This window comes from Culicoides brevitarsis, chromosome 3 (assembly GCF_036172545.1).
Source record: "Culicoides brevitarsis isolate CSIRO-B50_1 chromosome 3, AGI_CSIRO_Cbre_v1, whole genome shotgun sequence".
NCBI lineage: Eukaryota > Metazoa > Arthropoda > Insecta > Diptera > Ceratopogonidae > Culicoides > Culicoides brevitarsis.
The window spans coordinates 5,788,348-5,804,046 of NC_087087.1; the positions used below are offsets into that span (position 1 = coordinate 5,788,348).

The window sequence follows — 15,699 nt, forward strand, 5'->3', positions numbered from 1 at the left end:
AAATTGTTGTCGAAAAATGGTTACTTACTCCTTGTTCAATGACACTCCATTTGAATCCTTTTCAGAATCCAGTTTTGCCAAATTACACGTCTCTCGGATCTTTCTCTTGATCTCTGTGGCACATTGATCAAAGAAAACCCCAAATTTATCAAGAATAAATTATAAATGTCAATGTTTGCTTTTTCGGGCAAAGACAATGTCTTTTTGTGAGGCAAAGTAAGAGATTCAAGGCACCACAGTTGGTTAAGTAATCTATCCGTAACGAGAGAGAGAGATGGGAAGAAATATCTGTTACAATATTGAATTGCTCATCGAAACGTTATTACATTTTAAATCCTTGTACGATTGATTTATCTTTCAAGTGGATTTTTCTCATCTTCCTCGAACCAAATGGAGTGAGATTGGATATTCGTCGTTGTTGATGGCTTATCTTGCGTCGTGAGTCCTTCTAATAAAAAGAAATGTCACAAAATAAATCCCCATTATTTCGAGATGCACGAGTAGATTGGGTCAGATAGAGACACAGAGAGAAAAAATGTCAAAGTCTGAAAATTAGATATTTATTTTCGCTTCCTTAACTAGATGTTCGTGCCAAGATGTTGAAACAGAAGGCAGCTTCGCCATCGTCATTCCATACGGAAATTTGCAAGTCCAGATCCAACTTTGGCGGATACAACTTCAAAACGGGCATCGTCAAGTTGTAGGAAATGTCTTCGGAAGGGTATACGGGACAAGCTGCGTTCAACAAATGGTTACAAGCGTTCTTGATGCTCGATGGAAACGGGAATTCTCCTGTTAAGCCAGAAGCTATTTCGCGCCATGTGTTTTTAAGAGTCAGGGTTTCAGAGTAAGAAGCTGAAAAAAAAATAAAATTTAAAAAAAAATTAAATTTTAAAATTAAAATTTTAATTTAAAAATTTAATTAAAATTTAAAAAAAAATAAAATTTAAAAAAAAAATAAAATTTAAAAAAAAAATAATTAAAAAAAAATTTTTAAAAAATTAAAATTTTAAAAATAAAAATTTTAAAAAAAATTTTTTTTTTATAAATTAAAATTTAATTATTATTTATATTTTTATTAAAAAAATAATAAAATTAAAAAAAATTTTTTTTAAATTAAAAAATAATTTAAAAAAAATCAAATTTGAAAATAAATAATTTTAAAAAGATTAAAATTTAAAAATAATTAATTATTAATTTCAAAATTAATTTTTTTTAAACAATTAATTTTTTTTTAAAAAAAATTTTTTTTTAACTTTAAAATATTTTTTTTTAAATTAATTTTTTTTTAATTTTTTTTTTTTGTTTTTTAAAAACTAATTTTTTTTTAAATTAACATTTTTATAAAACTAAAAATATTTAATAAATTTTTAAAAAATTTTTAAGGTACTTACGACTCTCAAAATCGATGATAGAAGTCAAATGATCTCCGCGTGGCAAAATGCAAGGAACTTTCTCACAATTATCTACATGAACTTTATTCGGCATGGGAGCTCCATTGCTACATGGAACAATGCCTTCAGTAGCTAAAGCGAATGCAGGTAAGAGAACTACAAGTAACAAACGAAACATCTTGAATGACTGCAAACTGTGCAAATGCGACGTTATTTATACAAAAACGTGATCTTAATCTACAAATCCGATCGCCAAAGTTGATAAGACAAATTTTTTGGCACAGGTGTTCAAATTAAACAAACAAAAAATCTAGAAGAAGATACAGAAGATAAAAATTATCACAAATTTCACGATTTTTATGGAGGTCGTAAAATTTCCTCGGTAAGTAATTTTTGCTTTAAAATTACTTCTAAATCGAAATTTTTTATCTTCTAATTACAATCTAAGCCTTTCTCTGTAATCGTTTGAATGATTTTGGATGATTAGTCATAAAAGTTTGAAATCAATGTCGTCATCGTTAAGCAGATAACAGTTTTTATTTTTTAGTTTTAGTTAATTAAGATAGCAAAATATTGAGAGATGAATCATAAAAGTCAGTCGATAGATATTGAAGGAAGAGGAAAAAGATATTGATCCGTATTTCATTTTTATGAAATAATTATTTAACGAAGCACGTACGGAGGAGCTTGGTAAGTTTTAATTCCTTTTCTATTATATTATTTTTTTTTCTCTTATCACATTTTCATGAAAATTTTTATTTGTACAAATCTTGAGGTCTGTCTGTATAAAAAAAATTAATTTCTCAAAATTGAAAATTTTTATTTTTTTTTCATAAAAATTTAATTTTAAATTAAATTAATTAATGAATAAAAATTTAATATTAAAATATTTTTAATTAAAAATTTCAATTTAAAAATAAGTAAAATATTTTTTAAATTTAATTTAATTAATTTTAATTTTTTATACCTAATTATTTTTTTTAATTTTATTTCATTAAAAATAATAATAATTTTATTTTATTAAAAATAATAATAATTTTATTTTATTAAATTTATTTAATTTTTTAAAAAAATTAAAATTTTATTTTTTTTTTATTTTACTAAAAAAATTCGAGTTTTTTTTAAAGATTTTTTACCACATTTTAATATGATATTTTGAAATAAAAGAATTAAAAAAAAATAAAACTAAAAAGAAAATTTGATAAAACTTCAATAAATTCAATAATAAATCTTTAATAAATTCAAACTTTTGTTATAAAATAAAAAAAAATAAAATTTAATTAAAAAATATTTTTTTATTTATCAAATTTAAAATTGAATTCAATTAAATAAAATTATTATTATATATGTATTATTTTTAATGAAATAAAATTTAATTAATTTTAACTAAGAAATTTAAATTAATTTTTTTAATTAATTAATTAATTTTTATTTATTAATTAATTTTATTTAAAATTAAATTTTTTCTTAAAAGTATAATTTTTCGTAAAATCAACTTGTAATTTTTTTCAATTTTTTAAAGCCTTAATTTATTACTAAAATTTTATTCTAAAATTTTTATTTTATTAAATTTTTATTATTATTATTTTTTTTTTTTTGAAAAACTTTTTAATACACAAGAAGTTAAAAGTTTTAGTAAAAAAAATTTTTTTCAATAATTTTTATCTAATTTTCACAAAAAAAAAACAAAACAAAAAATGTTCATTCTGTCAAAAAAAATTCTTACCCTTACTCCTTAACTTTTCCAATCAACAACATCCTTCCATCATCATAATCAGTTAACGAGCACATTGTTCAACTTTTAAAGATTACGCCAAACGACGATACGACGACGATGATGATGATACAAAAAGTTACGATAAATAATTTCAAAGATATTAACTAAAATCGTTCTCGTTCGTCGTTTCGTGTTCAATGAAAATAATCCTCGCTACGAGTTGCTAAAACGAAATAATATTTTATATTATTATTAATACAAAAGTCGCAAAACGAAGGTATATGTTTCGCCTTCGGCAACGTTATCTCTCTCTCTTACTTACCAATTTCACTGAACGACTGATAGAAAAGCCAGCGATTCGAGGAAATCCGTGACCAAAAATTCTCCGTACAGAATCCAATTTTAATTATGATATTTGGACGACCAACTTTTCAAATTAGATAGTTTTCGGAGGTAGCTTCGTGGTTTTCCTTTAAAGTCAGAGTTGAAATTGTATCTTGGCGAAACAAGTACATTTAATTAAAAACTCATTCGTCTTCGTCTTGTTATTACGTTGCAATTGCATGCGACGAAAATTGAAAAAAAAGAGACGACTTAACATCTTCTTGTCCCTTCTTCTTCGCTCAACTCGTTTATTTGTGTCTCTAATTTATTTATTTATTTTCAGTTTTCTCGTAAATGTAATTACGAGCAACACTCAACCTCTCTGATGGCAATTGCTGTTCAAACACTTATCGACGGAGAGACAAAAGCGAAAGACAGAGAAAATAATGAATCAGTAAATTAATTAATTAACTGTTGTCAATTCAATCTTTTCACTTTATTTATTCGTTTAGTGTGTCGTCGGATTGTGTTCGATGGGAAAAACAAGGATTGGAGATGAAATTCAATAGAATGCAATTGAATTTTTTTTTTGTGTTTTGGAGAGGCAATGAGGTTAATGGACTGTAATTTTTAAGTGTTTTTGGCATTTTTAGAGAGAGATGAGATTTTTAGGATTTTTAAAGGTAATTTTAAGAAATTTTTAAATGATGAAAACGAGTTATTTTAGACAAAAAAAAAATATAAAAATAAAATAAGAATATTTTATTATTATTATTATTATTATTTAGCCTTAACGTTATAAATTTGGTTCTTTTTACTAAAAAATTCTTGAAAAAATCTTTTTTTCTTTAGAAAAGAAAATTAATTTTTTGGTCGATAAAAAATTTTTGATGATAATTTTTTTTTATTTTAATTTATTTATTCTTTTTATTTTTTTTTTTCAATTTTTTTATTTATTTTTTTTTATTATTTAAATTATTTTTATTCATTTTTAATTTTTTTTTTTTAATTATTTTTTTTTTTTTTTAATTTTTTTAATTTTTAATTTTTTTTTTAATTTTTAAATTTTTAATTTTTAATTAATTTTTAATTTTTTATTTTTAATTTTTAATTTTTAATTTTTAATTTTTAATTTTTAATTTTTAATTTTTAATTTTTAATTTTTAATTTTTAATTTTTAATTTTTAATTTTTAATTTTTAATTTTTAATTTTTAATTTTTAATTTTTAATTTTTAATTTTTAATTTTTAATTTTTAATTTTTAATTTTTAATTTTTAATTTTTAATTTTTAATTTTTAATTTTTAATTTTTAATTTTTATTTTTATTTTAATTTTTAATTTTTAATTTTTAATTTTTAATTTTTAATTTTTAATTTTTAATTTTTAATTTAATTTTTTTTTTTTAATTTTTAATTTTTAATTTTTATTTTAATTTTATTTTATAAAAAAACATATTTTAGCTTTCTTTTTTTTCGACATAATTTTAAAAAAAATATTTTAATATTTTAAATAATTTTTTTTTTTAATTTTTCTACAAATTTTGTTTTTATTTCCTCATTTTATTCTTTTTTGAATCTAAACAAAAAAAAAATAAATAAAAAATATAAACAAAAAAAAATCCCTTTAAACCTTCCTCGAATTGCCAATGGGAACAAAAAAAATGTCCTTTCATAGCCAAACACAAATCTGCATCTTTTGTAAGTTTTCACAACATTTTTTTTTCAACACACAAAATAAAACAAGCTAAAAAACTGAAATAGTATAATAAAGTGTTTTTACGTGCTTAATTTTATACTCGATAAAATTTTTATGAAAATTAATTGCATTTTGTGATTCTTCTTCCTCCTTACCTCCATTCGACAGATACTTACCCCATATTTTTCTGCACCTAAATTCGTCTTTTCTCTCCTTTTCCTGAGCTGTGCAAAAATTCACAATCCGCCTCTGAAATTGCCAATAACCAAATAGTAGGCGGCAAAGTAACTAGACTCCGATGTCGAGGTAAAAATAAAATAAAATATAAAATAGAAATTGATGACAGGTGAAAATTGCATTATTTATGAGTGAAAATGGGTCGTAAAGTGTATCAATTTAAATTAAAATAGAAACTTAAATAAAATAAATTGGTTGCTGGTTAGAGTGACACGTCAAGGTGATTGTGTAATTTCATGCTCATTTTTTTCAAAGGAGGGAGAAAAAAAACTTTTAAATTGATGATTTTTTACTCGCATTAACATTACAAAAAAAATAAAATTAAAGAAATTTAAAAAATAATAAAAAAAAAATTAAAATAAAAATTATTAAAAAAAACAGGAAATAAAATAAATTTCCTGTTTTTTAAAATTATTTTTATTTTAAATTTTTTCTTAATTTTTATTTTTTTAATATTTTTTTTATTTTTTATGTATTTTTTTTTTAATTTATTAAATTTTCTTTTTTTTAAAAATAAAAAAAATAATTAAAAATAAAAAAAAATTAAATTGAAATTTAAAAAAAAATAAATAAAATTTAATTTAACTAATTAATCCAAATCAAGCAAAATTTTTTCAGGGCTTAAAAAATAATAAAAAAATTATAAAAAGAAAATTTTAATGCGCGACAGGATTCATCTAACGTGCATGCATTTTTATGTTTTTTTTTTTTGAAAAGTAAAGGACTACTCAACTAACATGCTGTTAACACGAAACTGCAATTATTCATAAAATAGCCCACTTTAAAACATAAACATGACGCCCGTGAGGTAATTTAGCAATTTGCGTGAGGAATTTTTTCCTCTCTCTCTCTCATTGAGTGTCGTCGTCGTCATAAGTGTTGCAACTAATTTTTACGGTTCACTCAGCTCGAAATTAAGATTTTTCCGTGAATAATTAAAATTTATTGTGTGTGACTGCATAATAATAATTATTGATTTTTTTTCCGAGGTTTGCAGTTGAAAATTCACATAAATTTTGGAAAAATGTGAAAGTAATCGCCACGCCATTCACCGCACAAATTTAGATGGATGTAGGTCAAAGGTTCGCTCTCCTGCTTTGTTGCGACTTTTTCACGCAAATGTTTAATGTTGGCGCAAATTATATACATTGTTGCTGCTTAACCGGAATTTTGTTGTTTTAGGGAGAATTTTTAATCCTTTTTCGTGTTTGTTGTGCAGATTTCTTCGAATTTTTTGTTCTGAAATTTTAAAAAGTCATAATTTAATTTCATGAAAATTTTCAATATTTTTTTTTTCAAAAAAAAAGTTCAAAATATTTATAAAATTTTAATAATTAAAAAAAATACAAAAATTAAAATTTATGTTTGGTTTAATTAATTTTTTTTAATAACAAATTCTTGAAAATTTAAAAATTTAAATTTAATTTAGAAAATAAATCAAAAATTTGTTATTAAAAAATTTATTTTAAAATTTTTTTATTTTTTTTTAATTATTAAAATTTTATAATTATTTTGAATAATTTAAAAAAAATTATAAAAATTCTTTAAAAAATTAATTAATCAATAAATTTTTTAATTAATAAATTATTAATTTAAAATTAAATTTAATTAAATTTTAAATTAAATTTTGAATTAAATTTATTTTTATTTAAAAAATTAAAGTTTATTTTATTTTATTTAAATTAATTAAAAAATTTAGTAATTTAATTTTTAAAATTTAATTTAAAAAAATATATGAAATTTAATGAAAAACTCGAATTTATATTTTTTTATTTTAATTATTTTGAATTATTTTTATTTGAAAAATTTGAAAAAAAAAAATCTTTGAAAAAGATTAAAAATAAAAATTTTATTCAAAAATTTTAATTTTTTTAGAAACTTTTTGTTTAATTTTTAAAATTTTTAAAATTTAAAATTTATTTTTTAAAATTTAAAATTTTTAAAATAATTTTTTAATAATTTTTGTAATTTAACGTAAAATCCTTAAAATAAATTTTTCTATAAAATATTGAATTTCTTCTCCAAATGAAGTAAATTTCAAAATTTTGTTAATATGAATCTCTTCTTTGCCAACCAATTTTCCAATAACCCCGACAATATTTCTCCCTTGGAAAAAGATAAATTTTCATTGATCAGTTATGATTTCAGTCTATTTCTCGACAGACGACTGCAAATTCGTCTCTTTCATTCACCCAAAATGTACACAATACATTAGTGCATAATTGATACAAATGCATGTTATTGCTGCGACAGATACACAGGACGAGAGAAATATTCGGAAAATAAACCCTTATAAAATGTTATCAAAATTGCGTAGCTCAAACGAAAACTAGACAAATACAAGAATTCTGTCTGACGAAACAGTCGTCTGTGTGTTTTTGTTTGAATTCGGATATCTATCTGTTGTTCGATGTCGTCATGATTGATTCAGGGCTGTACGAAAATTCGATGGGATTTATTCGGGAAGGCAGAAATTCTTTACGCACCACTGACAGGATATCCACATCAATTAATTATTGCACTCGCCTCGCACAAAATGTACACAAAATGTGTCAATCTATTCCGATTTCGATGCAATTGTTTAGTTAAAAAATTTATTTGCGCCACTATATTCTCATGATTCTCGTCAAATATTCAACAGTGCAAACACAACAATTGCACGTCGTCCCTCGAAAAATGACTCATTTTCATTTGTTTGACATGTGTCGTTAAACAGCACACCGAAAAATTTTTTCCTACTTTTTTTTCTGCAGTTCAAATAAACACCTCGTGAAACAATTTTTTATCTATTTCGCCGTCGATGATGATGATGATGATTGCGTGTAGGTCTGTTTGAGATTCATTAAATGACAATTGGTGTCAGTTAGTTGCTGAATGCCGATGTCAAACATGAATTTATTTGTGAATTTTTATTTTTTTTTTTTTTTTGCCTTTTTTTATGTGAATTTTGATTAGGTAATGTATCAAATGGCGCACGGGGAAATTTGATTTGATTGGAAATTGGATGCGATTTTTGGTCATTCATTCATTAGTTTGGTAAATAACTGCAATCGTTTAAAATTTCCAAGTTGTGTGGTTATTGTTATGATATTCGATGAAATTGATAAGTTTTTATTGGATCTTTTGATGGTTTTGAGTCAAAAAATCAAATGAAAAAAATGTTAATTAATTTTGAAATTTAAAAAAATTAAAAAATTTAATCGGTTTAGATTTAAAAAAAAAAAATAAAAAAATTATTTGAGAATTTTTTTTTAAATTTATTTTAACTTAAATTTTTTTTTATTATTTTTTAAATTTTATTTTATTTTAATTTTTTTTTTAAATTTTATTTTATTTTATTAATTTTAAAATTTTTTATTAATTAAAATTTTATTATTTTTTTTTTATTTTTTAATAATTAAAATAAGAAAAAATAAATATAATAAAAAAATTATAATTAAAAAAATAAAAAAAAACTTTTCATAAGACAAAAAAAAAATAATTTTCTTTACCATCAGAAAAAAAAAGATTTTTTTATAAAGATGTTAAATGTAAAATTTATTTTATTTTATTTTTAAATTTTTTGAAATTAATTTTAAAAAATCGTTTTTTCTTAGTTAAAAATCTTAAAGAGATTCTTTTAGAAATTTTCGTCAATAATAAAATTAAATTTTCAATTTTTATTGATTCCTCATAATCTCATAAAACAGATAAAAAAAATGTTGAAAATTTTCCTTCAATGATATTTTTTTCCCTCAATCCATTAGGTTTCTCCGAGAAACAGCAGCAAAATAAAAGGAAACTCTCATTGAATTCCTCGAAATCGTTTATTTACTGCAACATTGTAAAAATTTACTCAGGAAATTGTTGCATGATTACAACTTTTATCTAAAAAAAAAAAGAAAATGCTGAGGGAAAATATCTCGAAGAAGGCAAGAGTATCCCAGCTTATTTATTTTTATTGAATTATCTGATTGGAAAAATACAACAACAAAAGTTTAAAAATATTTTTCTCCTGCAAGGAAATGAAACGAGGAATCGTTGTCCTTTTCCGGTGAGCACATTACATGCAAGAAAAATCAACAACAACAACGAAAAAAAGTACGGATATCTTAATAACAATTACACTGCATGAGTATCTCGCTCGAGTTATAATCCATCTATTATCTACCTTAAATAGAACACATCCTCTTTCTCTTTAGGGGAAAATTATGCAAATCATTCTGTTTTCTTCGTCTTCTGTTTCTTCTTATTAAACAGAGATGGAATTATATTTTTTTGAGTTGAGGACCTGAAAAAAAATTTTTTTTTGCTTGATTTGGAATAATTAATTAAATTAATTTAATTTAATTTTTATTTATTTAATTAAAATTTATTTTTGAATTTATTAAAAAAGGTATGAAATAAATAAAAAGAAATAAATTTAATTCAAAATAATTTTTATTTATTTTTTTAAACCGAAAAAAAAATTTCTCTTGTTTGAATTAAATAATATATTAATTAAACTTAATTTTTTATTTAAATTTTTTACTTTAAACTTAAAAAAAATATTTATGTTTTACTTGGTTTTAATTATATTTTATCAAATTAGTTAAATATTTATTTGTTTCTTTTCTTATTTATTTAATTAATAAAACTTATCAAAAAATAATTTTTTTAAGGATTAAAATAATTAATAAAAATAAAAAATTGATTAAAAATAATTTTATTTTTTTCAACGTTAAAAAATATTGTTTTCTTGATTTGAAAATATTAATTTAATTTAATTTAACTAAATTTATCTTTATTTTTTATATAATTAATTTTATCCTTTAAAAATCATATTTTTTTTTCATTTCAAAAAAAAATAATAAAAATTAATTAAAAAATTAAAAAAAAAATTTAAATAATTTTTTTAAATTTGTAAAAAAATTAATTATTTTCGACTTGGTTTGGATTAATTAAATTATTTTTTCTTTATTTTTTATTTTCTTTAAATTATTTAAATAATTTAATTTATTAAAAAATAATTATTTTTTCAGATTTAAAAAAAAAATATAGAAATAAATTTGATTAATTTTTTTTTCAGGTTTAAGAAAATAATTTAAAATTATTTTTAATTAAATTTATTTTTTAAACGTAAAAAAAAAATTATTTTCTGCATGATTTGGAAAAATTAATTAAATTAATTTTTATTAATTATTTTTTATATTTATTTATTTAATTAATTTAATTTTTTTTATGTTTAAAAAAATAAATTTAGTTAAAAATAATTTTAAATTATTTTCTAAACCTGAAAAAAAATTAATTATTTTTTGCTTGATTTGGAATAAATGTAATAAATTAATTTTTTTTTCAATTTTTTTAAGATCTTCTCTAAAAAAAATAATCTTTACCCGGGGCTTAACGTTACAACCTTCAGCATAAATCCATCACTGCTTGAACAACTTCATTTCTTCACCTCTTCTTCAAACCGTAGCTCCTACACTGTCAAGTTTGTGGTAAACTTTAACCTTCCTCTCACTAAAATACCGAAGCAAGAACATTTTCTCCTTCTTCTTATTATTATTTGGTTCCGTGTTTGTTATCTTCACTCCATTTCACTGCCGGAGATGTGAGAATACTGAAATTTTTCTCCGTATAAATTCTCATAAAGAATAGGTCTCGGAATAGATTAATACAAATATATCACCTGTGATTTGCATATGTGTGATGCCTCGTTCGCCATTTCTTTCCCAGCTCATTCACGAAAACCATTTAAATGCAAATGGAGATTTATTGATTTATGGATGCATTCGGAAAATGAGGCAATTTTCCCGTCATCAACAAAAGACTCGGAACCGGAGATATTAATCAAGATTTCTTTTGTGATTTGAGAAAAAAAATGATGATGGTCTTCGTCGAGGATAAGACGTTCACTAATTTTCTGATGCATCGCTTTTTGCGTTGAAACGTCGATGATGAATGGCATCTTGATGAAAGAAAATTGAAATCTCTCTTAATTGAAACGTCAATAAATCCGTTCAGTTGGAAATTTTACGAAATACACTCGAAAAATCGAATTTTGTGTCAATTGATAGTCAATTCACGTTATAGATGATTCAATCTAACGATGATTTTCTTCTTTTGTGTTGTTTTTGTCGCACGCCGCGTACAAATAATTTATTCTGGATTTTCTCGTTTTTCGTCTCTTTTGTTTTGTTTTCCAATATTTCTCCATATTTCGCTTGAAAATAAAATTTAAAGCTTTTTTTCAGGTGAAAATTTGTAAAAAAAAATCTGAAATGAAATAAAAATAAACAAATCATCACGAGGAAAAAGCTATAATAAAACATCCATAATACTTCCTGTATAAGACTCTTCCGTTCGTGTTGCCCGCAAAAAAAACGTGGATTTCTATCTTCCTTTCCTGCTTGTTGTTTTGCCATAAAAATGCATCGCGCCAAATAGACACGAAAAAAATCGTTCCGGCAACTAATGCTCGCTACATGCAAATAATTCACCTTTATCAACTTTTTTTTTGCGATTTCGGGGCAGCGTTGGCGACGATCTAGCTGCAAAATAAAATAAAAAACATTTTAAAAATTTAGACAAATGGGTCGTTGTCAGAGGACACAGTACCAACAAAAATTTGCTAAAAATTAAAATTAAAATCCGCTTATCATCGAAAGTACGAATCTACCTGTTTTTACTTGTTTGGTAATGTGAAAGTATTTTTATGGCAAAAAAAAATATTTAATAGAAGTGCATTAAAATTTTTTTTAAATTTTTTTAAGAAATAAAAAATTAAATAAATTAAAAAAAATAAATTTTAATTAATTTTTTTTTTTTAATTTTTATTTTGTTTTTTTTTTTAAATTTTATTTTTTTTTTAATTTAAAAAATAAATGAAAAATTAATTTATTAATTATTTTAATAAAAATTAATTTAACAATTATTTTAAACAAATTATTTTAACAATTTATTTAAAAAAAAAAATTAATTTAAAAATTAATTTAATTAATTTGTCTTTGTTTTGTTTAAAATGAATTTTTATTTCTAATAAAAAATTTAAAAATCATTAAAAATAATTTTGAAAAAATGTATAAAATTAAAATTTTTATTGACATTTAAATTTATTTTAATAATTTAATAAAAATCAAAATTTTTCTAGAAGTTCGAAAAAAAAATTTTTTCTAATAAAGAATGTTCGAGAAACTTCATAGAAGCTTATTTTTTAAAAAAAAATTATTAAAATTAAATATTTTTTTAATTAAAAATTTATAATTTAAATAATGAATTTAATGTAAATTAATAATAATTTTCAATTAATTATTAAAAAAAAAATAAAATTTTAAATATTTAAAAAAAAATTCCTGAATTAAAAAATATATAAAATTTTATTTTTAAATTTTAAATTCTTATAATTTTTTGAAAAAAAAAACAATTGAAATTTAATTTTTTTTAATATTATTTTTAAAATTTTTATTTAAAAAAATTCTTGCAAAAAAATAAAAAATAAAATAAAAGATTGAGCTGAAACTATTTTTTTTAATAATTAATAATTTATTATTTAATTAAAAAAAATTAATAAATTAATTTTAAATTAAAATAAATTAATTAATAAATAAATAATAAATTTAATGTAAAAAAAATAAAATTTAAAAAAATTAAAAAAAATTTTAAAAATCAATTTTAAAAAAATATGTTTCTAAATTAAATTTTAAATAATTTTTTTATCTTTATATGAAAAAAAAAAAATTTTAAATAATTTTCCAAAAAGGACACAAAATTGCATTTTCTATTTAAAAAAAATTAAAAACGAAAACAACAACTTTTATTTACGTAATTTACTACTCGACATGTGTATATTTTTTTCCTCGCATGTTGTTTGTTTCAATAGACGTGTAATTAAATTTTTTGTCCTTTTCACCTGAAATAAACCTGATGACTATTTTTATTTTTTTTTCGTTATAGAATACCGAGAGACCATTAAAATATATATTTTTTTCCTCCGAAAAAAAAAATTGCAAAAAAATAATTCTCCAGAATTTAATTAAAAAAATGTGCGTTAATTCACGAAAGACGCAAAAAAAATTCAATTAATGACACATGAATGTAATAAAATAGAAAGAGCAGATGCCGGTGTCGCGTCGCGTCGTAGCTGAAAGGAAAAAAAATACTCGTGAGTATTGTTTGAATTTAATACTATTTTATTTGAAAGTTCCGCAATGGAAAAGTATAAAGAACAGGAGCGCGCTGGCCATGAATAAACCAATTAAAATCAATTAAATACGTTCGAGAATAATATATTTTAATTGAGGTACGTGAGAGATTTTGTTCGGATTTGTAATGTAACCGCAACATTGATTAAAATTTGCACCGGATTGTATTTTTTTTCCATTTTTTTTTTAAAATTTTTAAAAATCATTCTTACACATTTTTGTACTCCTCATGGTTATTTTTTTATTTTTTTTTATTTAATTTTTTTTTTTTGAATTTATTTTTTTTTAATTATTTTATTTTATTAATTTTTTTATTTATTTATTTTATTAATTTATTTCTTTTTACTTTTGAAAAAAATTCCTAAAAATCATACTTTCACATTTTTGTACTCCTCATTATTATTTTTTTTTTAATTTTTTTTTATTTATTTATTTTTTTTTTTTTTTTATTTATTTTTATTTTTATTCATTTTATTTTTTTTAATTTATTTTTTTTTTATTTTTAATTTTATTTTTTTTTAATAAATTAAAAATTTTTTTAAATTTTATTATTTTTTAATTTTTATTTTTTTTTTTTTAATTTTTTATTTATTTTATTTTTTTTTTTAATTATTTTAATTTTATTTTTTTTAATTTTTTTATTTTATTTATTTATTTATTTTTTTTTTTTGAAAAATATGGCGCGACAATTTCTTGGAAAAGAAAAAAAAAATCGAATAATTCAGACACAAAAAAAATTCCTACAAAAGACAGCTATTAATCATTTTATTGACACCGAATGTAATTCATTTCATTTTTTCTCTCTCGTTTTTATTTGTATATTATATTAATCAATTGATAATGATCACAAAATGAACGAGAAAAAAAAATGAGCAATCATAATGTGAAAGAAAAAACCTTTCATTATCAGTTAGGATATTTATTTACGTTTTATTATTATTGACACTGACACTTTTCTCACTCTCGTCGGATTTTCACATGTTGTGACAATGTGAGCTCTTTTTTTCCTCTCGAATTGAATGGATCTCTTTTTTCCCGCGTTTTGTATGAAAACTAGGCCATACAATAAATGTAAAGAAAGAAAATGATCCGTAATTTATCTATTTGACATCTTTCTTGTTGTGTATTTGTGTTGATAAAATGAATATCGAGTGGGAAGAAACTCCTTGAGCAAATATGATGTCACACAATGAGCGCAGAGGAGGAAACATGTCTTCTGTCTGTCACAACTGTTAATACCGATAATCTTACGATTACACACATAAATATATAATAAAAATGATCTGTATATAAATTATGGGAAATGAATGAAAGGATTACAGTTTGGAGCGTGGAAATTCATCATCCGAGTGTCAGGTTTGTGTTTGTGAGAGAATTGAAAGTTTTTTTATTAATTTATTTTGAAGAGCTAAGATTTTTTTTTTGTATTTTTAGGTTAGGTTAAAAAAATTGTTCAAAAATCATTGAAAAAAATTTTTTTTAAATTTTCTTGAATTTTTCTGAAGATTAATTGATGTCGACAAAGCTGTTAAAATACATGATTGTAAAATTTTCTATTGACTTGTCATAACAGAAAAATTAAATTAATTAATTTTTAAAAAATCTGAGTTATTTTTGATACTATTTTTATTTTTAAAAAATTTATTTTATTTTTACTTTTTATTATTGATTTTTAATAAAATTATTTATTAATTTTTATATTTTCATTTTTTTAAATTCTAATTATTTAATTTTTATTTTTCTAAATTTAATTAATTTATTATTTTATTTAAAGGAAATTTTTAGATACTCTTCTTAAAAAATAATTTTAAAATTTTAAAAATTTGAATTTTTTACTCATTTTTGTATTTCTTTTTAAAATTTTAATTTTATTTTATTTTTTTCTTTATAATTTTTTAATTTTTTTTTTTTATTTTTTAATTATTTCATTTTATTATTTTTTTATTTATTTATTTTATTAATTTATTTTTTTTTACTTTTGAAAAAAATATTAAAAATCACACTTACACATTTTTGTACTCATCAAGTTTTTTTTTATTTTGTGTTGTTTTTATTTAATTTTTAGTTTAATATTAATTTTTTTCATTTTTATTATTTTTATTATTATTTTTATTATTTTTTTTTATTTTTAATTTTTTTAATTTATTTTTTTTTTATCTTCTTAAGAGA

General features: G+C 20.6%; 1 protein-coding gene across 1 annotated transcript; it reads right to left on the reverse strand.

Annotated features, from left to right (window-relative positions):
* Nucleotides 1–551: 551 nt before the first annotated feature.
* On the reverse strand, nucleotides 552–1,572 carry LOC134833762 (uncharacterized). The gene is made up of 2 exons (XM_063848202.1): nucleotides 1,395–1,572; nucleotides 552–855 (listed from the first exon to the last, which is right to left on the reverse strand). The coding sequence occupies exons 1-2, from the start codon at nucleotides 1,570–1,572 to the stop codon at nucleotides 575–577; spliced, it is 459 nt and encodes a 152-aa protein (XP_063704272.1). The 3' UTR covers nucleotides 552–574.
* Nucleotides 1,573–15,699: the final 14,127 nt, after the last annotated feature.